Source organism: Folsomia candida, unplaced genomic scaffold (assembly GCF_002217175.1).
Source record: "Folsomia candida strain VU population unplaced genomic scaffold, ASM221717v1 Fcan01_Sc013, whole genome shotgun sequence".
Lineage (NCBI taxonomy): Eukaryota > Metazoa > Arthropoda > Collembola > Entomobryomorpha > Isotomidae > Folsomia > Folsomia candida.
This window is the reverse complement of record NW_019091205.1, coordinates 1049558-1056289: the sequence shown is the minus strand read 5'-3', so window position 1 is coordinate 1056289 and position 6732 is coordinate 1049558. Positions and strand designations below refer to the sequence as shown.

Genomic DNA, 6732 nt, shown 5'->3' with positions numbered 1-6732 from the left:
TTAATTAATGTACTTATGTAAGTATTTATTTTGATCTTAATTTCAATTAAATATATTTTTGGTAATGCATACATAAATATGTAAGTCATTCTGCATGATTACAAATTTTTGTAAGAAGATCCAAGTAAAATATTCGTATCGCAAACGGCGAATCATGTTTATAATTTAAAAACCTTAAATACATTAAGTAAAATTATATAAGCTGGTAAAATCTTATATGGAGATCTCCCCGCGTATGTATTCTCACAAATTTTAACCAAACCCGCATCAATCGATAACAAATTTAATTAATAAGAAATTTGCAAAACACACTATCTGCCAATGCACAGTCTGGGAGAGATATTTGTATCCGAACTAATCCGAAGAGGAGAATGGCGAAGTAACTTTGGAAACTGAAAAATTTGTCACCTTAAGGGTACAAAGGTTTTATCTCTCTATTTGGAAATATCTCCGTCAAGCCTGAGGATTGGCAGATGCTTTGTAATATTAATTAAATTTGTGATCGCTTGAAACTAATTTACTAAAAATCTGAGAGTATATTCTGGGAGACGTTATTGATAGTCCAATCAGCATGATTTTTAATTTTTTTTAAATTAACAGAATCAACAAATTCAGAGGACAGGAGACATTCAGAGGAATGGGTGTCAAGGGATTACACAAATTTTTGACCAGTTACAAATTAAAATACGAAGAAAAATCGGTATTTCACTCTCAAATCCTCCTAATCGATGGATCAAACTTGATGTACTTTCTCTTCTTTAAACACAACGGCAATTATGGGGATCACTTATTCGGAGGAAATTTCAACTCCTATGCCGCCGAAATTCGCACGTTTTTCGACCAGTTAGATAAATCCATGATTCAGCCAATTGTAATATTTGATGGTGCTACTGAAAAGGAAAAAGTTAACACGGTTCTCAAATCCTTTCGGGACTGGTTGCTAAAAAGCTACAAAGCTGACGTGGATCACATTGTTGCCAGAAATATGCAACACTCGGTTTGGAAAAGTGTAATTTTTTCATATATTATTTTTCGTATACTTTTCGTGTGTATATATACAGTTTATTTGCTAGTCAAACCTACACATTTACTTGCTTGTCAAGCCCTAAAAACCAAACCTCCTTTAAAACATATATTCATCTCAAATATTAGAATTTATGTCATTATTACTAAATTTATAGGCCATCATGCACGATGTTCTCCGTGAGTTGAACATTCCCCAATTTCAAACCCTTTGGGAAGCCGACGACACAATCGCCCTTGCCGCTAAGGAGCTAAATTGTGCAATTCTTTCGTCTGATTCTGACTTTCACGTTTATTATAACGGCCTCAAAGTCGTTGACATCGAGTCATTCTCCCATCGCGGTTTGGCATCCTCGCAAAATTGGAGAGATTCAACACCCACTGGACAAATTACCGGATTCGATGCATGTTTTATCAACTCTGCAAAAATCTGGGAGGCAGAATTCGGTATTCGAGACGTTCGCCTCCTCTCCCTAGCGACCTGCCTGATTGGAAACGACTACGAACCCTCTACTTTTTCAACTTTTGTCGCCCAGCTTGAGGGATGCGACATTGCGGAAACGTATTCCCAAAACATCAAGGCAATTCTTGTTTGGATTGGGCGCCAGGACTCGTTTAACTCAGCGCTAGCTGCTGTAAGTACAAAAATGCTAATTTTGCTAAAGTACATACACAGAAAATGTTTTGAATTTACTTTAATCATAATAATTTTTTGAAGGTGATTGAAACTATTGAGATATCAGAACGCGAAGATGTCAATAACAAGGTGTCATTCGTCGTGAGAAGCTACACCGGCGGAAATGCGGAGATCGAAGTTTTACAAAGAATTCAAGTCTTCCTTCTAGCCAAAATGGGGACAAGTTTTAATACAAAAAAGTGCGAAGACGATACAATTATTCAAAAAGGGGAGTGTCCAGGAGAACAACTGTTTCAAAACTTAACCTTGAAAGAAGATAATTCTGAAGCGGTGGAGAAAACACATGGTTCTGACCATTTATCCAACCACAACGTGGAAATTGTGGCTGACTCCTCATCCATCCACCTCCCTCCTTGGTTCCTCGATCTCTACGCGACCTGTCAACTACCCGCAGGTTTGCTGAAAATCGCTTACACTAAAACTGTCCTCCTCTACCCACAATTCGAACTTGACTCTGCCCCACCATCGCAATCCATCGCAATCCCATTTATTCAGTACACCGCTCGTATAATTCTGGGAGAAGATACCATCTTCTTGATAACGCATGAAGGGAAAGAAGTAAAGACGATCAGCGTTTCCACCGAATCCCCGATAAAAGAACGATGCCCTTCTCTTCAAAATATGGACACCATTTCACTCTTCGCAAAATGTGACTATTTATTTAGGTCACTTTCTTCAAATAATGAGGAAATCGAATTCATTAACCGACATCCTCCACAAATTCAGTTATCTATGGGGTGTGCTTTTTATTTGGTGAAAACACTGAAATCTCTCCATTCCGTCGGAGTAGCTATTGCCGTCATGATATCGTCCCTAGAACAGTTTGTCAGTAAGCAACTAAGTCAAGGATGCAAGAAACAAGACGACGATAACTGGCGTTCAAGTAGATTTCGCAGCATGGCAGAAATTTTGTCACAAGATTGTAACCCAAGAGGAAAAACGGCTCGGTTTTTTCGGTACTTTCAGCAAGCTCCGGACTGCAGAAAGGATCACCTTTTTCGAGAAAGATACGACAAGTGGAGAGTTTATGTCTACACGCAGTACAAATGTATCCTCTATTGGGCCACGATGCTGAATAAAGTTTTGCAAAATCCATTACGACAGGGAAAGGTGCCAGATTGCTATCTGATTTACAACACGACGACAAGAATTGCAGAGATGGAGAACAGGTTTTTGGACTTTGTTTGGGAGAATTTTGATACAGGGTCTTCCAGCATTTTGCAAGATTTTGTAAAGTTTGTTTGCAAAATTGGTGACGTCCGTTGCAACGGTGAAAGGAGTGCATATACAACACGTTCAACACGTGGGAAAGGCTTCATCAGATAATATTTTACTAATGATTATGAAGGAATGATATATATGTAAGTAATTATTGTGAAGCTTTTGAAAAATCGGTAGTGATACCTATGTAAGTAGTTTTCAGCAATCGATTGATTGCATGATTCATTGTATATTCATCAGGAACACTATTTATGTATACGTATTACCGAATCTCAGATATTGGAAGAACATTTATATGTATGTACATACGTCGTTATGGCATGTTACATAAAAATGTAACCAGGTCAATAATAAATACGTGTATCATTAGTCAAAGATTTGTGCCCAAAATTTGCTAGTTTGTGCATACATTTTTTTACTATGCTAGTATTCAAATACATTATCATAGACAAAGTACTCGTCATTACTTCGACCCAGATGTAAGTGTTGCGTAAGGAAGAAAAATTTTGGAATGAAACAAATTATGTCATGTTAAGCTAACAATGCAGATCTTTCACATGTAAAACTCAGATTTCCATGGGATCAATTTTATTTGGTTTACCACAAAAAAAATGCTGTAAAATAGTAATTGCTTAATTTCAGCAACGAAGGAAAAATAATATATACACGAAATTATGTCATGTTTTTATATATGTCACAATATTGACGACGATATTATATAAATACTAATAGTAGGTATATGTGGGTTAAAGATATATTTATGTATGTTGCTCGAACTATGGCAGTTTGTATATTTTATAGCTATGAATGTACACAGTTAAATAAATTAGAGCAGGAAAATTACTTGTCATTACCGTCTGCATGCTGACGCACGTATTGCATAGGTTTGCATAATTTTTGAATGAAACAAATTATCTCATTATTACCCAACCAACACAGGCGGCACCTAAACAGTACCGAAATCGTACGGATTCCTTGGTGCGGAAAGAGTTAGGATTTGCCGACTTTGTTGGTGCCTTATTAGTGCAGATTTACTGGTGCCGATTCGGTACCAATAATTCGGTACTACCAGAATTATGAGGAAACGACTGCAGCGTTTTAATACCGAAATGATCACACTATGCCCGTACCAATTTAGTGGTGCAAAAATGGTGCCTTTCCTGGTACAAAAATGGTGCCTTTCCTGGTACAAAAATGGTGCCAAAACGGTGCCAAAATGGTGTAAATTCTGGTATAAAAATGGTGTCTAGTTTGCATAAATAATATCATTTTATTATTACATTGTATTACATTATTACATTTAATGAGCCATTAAATTAATTATTGTCCCTTAATAAGTATAAAAAAAGTGCTATTACAAATTATGAATTACACATAGGAATACATAATTGCTTATCCTTGTAACTTAAAAGTAAACATTTTTTAACCAGATCTGTTCTTGAAAAATGTATTGAAGGACCTAAATTTGAAACAAAACCTATGAAAAGCTTTTCGCTTTTTAATGGATAGCTTTTAACATTGAGAAAGCTATCAAACTTTCTAAATACCATTTCACCACTATACTTAAAAATCAATCCTACAGTACCGGAGTCATGAATCCAACATTCTCCAACCTTACAATCAGAGTCATTAGTTTTAGATAACATTAGTCTACAATTTTCTAAAGTTTCGTACTCTTTCACTCTATTTATAACTTGTGAAATATGATTGGATTTTGATCGCAGCATTCTCTTTAAATTCTGCATATAGCTTTCAAAATCAAACGCACTAAAGTTATCAAGCTGTCCATGCAATTTTACGTCTTGACATAAGTGCATCAAACTATGCATATTATAAACTAAAAACTCTTTTCCATAAAGTCTTGGAACCATACTTACAAAATCACGAATTAAAGTATCGGCGTAATCTACCCAAGTTGTATAGTTGGCAGAAGGAGAAATTAAAATATAAATCGCTGTGTGAAATTTTAAAAAGTGCTCGTACTTTTCCTCAGGCAAAACACCCCTTAAACAAACTGGACCCCAGTACAACAAAAACGATCTATACTCTCTGGCCTTCCAATACGATAAATCTTCCAGTCCTCGTGGCTTTCTAGCAAAATTTTTTGGCACAAATTTTCTGTAAAATCGCATCCTTTTCGAGATTATATCTCTCTGTTTCACAGATAGTTTATTGGACTTTCTGCCCTTGGTCCAAGTTACCAAAAGTTTTTTCATTATTCCTAAGCATACAAGGTGCATGTAGTCGAGAGGTATTTTTGAAATCATTGGAAAATTGATTTCTTCCAATGGTGACACTCCGTTGTGGTGTGGGGTATACAAGTGTTGTAAAAAGCTTGAATCAGTATAAATATCGGCGGTGGCTTTGATTGGATAAATTACTCTATGTAATTGGTAGGACCTCTGCGATAACAACGCTCACAACCGTAGTATGCGTTGTGCGTTTTGATATTTTTTATAAAACTTCTCGCGGGTGCGTCAGCAACGATGTACTTTATATTAATTTCTAAAGGCTTTTTTTGAAACTCAAAAAATTGAATGCTGTTCAAGTCATTTACAAACGGTCCTAAGAAAGATTCTAAACATTGTGGTTTTTGCATTCCACAAAATATACTGACCATGAACAGAGTTTTAATATTGCCTACATTGGCTTTACAAATTATTGGCCACAGTTGAAGATTGGAAGATTTACTGATTGGAAGCCCATCTAAGTTAAATCAATTTCCCCGACATTCTCTTTTACATCTAATTTTGAAATAAAACCCCTTAAACTATTTTCTATACCGAAATTATAAAACTTCCCGCCGGGAATATTTATAATTTTATCCTTAAGATTTCTAGGCGTTTTTAAAAGAGTACGAGCATCTTTTGGCAAACCTATTTTTGGCATCCATTCTCTACAAAGAATTAAAAGTTCGGATAAAGCTTTATGAGTTAAATTATTTTTCAAGGACCACTGGGCTAATTGATTAATGGGATTTGGTTGTGTTTCTGATTCTATGAGTTTTGTGGATATAGAATTTTGAGCTGGGGGACAAACTTTCCTCGATGAATTACATATATTGTGCACCGTAAAACTATCTAAAAATGACCCTTCTCTGCCAGCTACATTATTATTGCTAAAAGAACTATTTAAACTAAAACTTTCTTCATTTGTAACAACAACTTTTGCACGGGAAGTAGTTACTTTTCTAGTTTGGATTTGTTGCAACTTCTTCCGAACTGTCAATTGAATCCGGCGTTGCTTTGTTCGAACGGGAGTCAGCATTTTTCTTTCGTTTTTCTTTTCCATTTTCACCTCTGCCAATAGAATCCCTAAACCACTTGGCGATCACCGAATTTAGTTTGTCGTCCGTTGTCTCCTTCCTCAAATTTGAATCAGCGGGAAGCTGGTCGACGTTTAAAAATGTTCTAACTCCTTCTAGAATTTTTAAATTATGTTGCGTAAAGTTTCTATGAGAAATATTATACTAAATATATATATAAAGCATATTACCTCTAGTAAGTCTTGCAAAGTTTGTCCCTTTCACTTCAACCTTTCCAGTATTTGGCGTCCACCGCAATTGTAATGCTAAGCCATGGTCCACCATAACATGCAGCAAATTATACGTTGTCCTTATTACGTCCGTTCCTCCAATTCTTGATACCAGGGCAAGCTAAAAATTAATAAATATTTTTTACATAAGGGCATATATTTTGTAACAGATGTAACTTGCAAGCATGTTACCTCTTTTTCAAAATCTTCCCTATTTTCCATTATGGTCTCACACTGCTGGAAATCCGACAATAATT

The 6732-nt window shown here is 35.7% G+C and overlaps 1 protein-coding gene across 1 annotated transcript; it reads left to right on the top strand.

The window, feature by feature from the left end:
• The first annotated feature begins 610 nt into the window (after positions 1-610).
• LOC118437525 (protein asteroid-like) lies at positions 611-3696 on the top strand. Its single transcript, XM_035856583.1, has 3 exons — positions 611-1009; positions 1182-1658; positions 1742-3696. The coding sequence occupies exons 1-3, from the start codon at positions 638-640 to the stop codon at positions 3044-3046; spliced, it is 2154 nt and encodes a 717-aa protein (XP_035712476.1). The 5' UTR covers positions 611-637; the 3' UTR covers positions 3047-3696.
• Positions 3697-6732: the final 3036 nt, after the last annotated feature.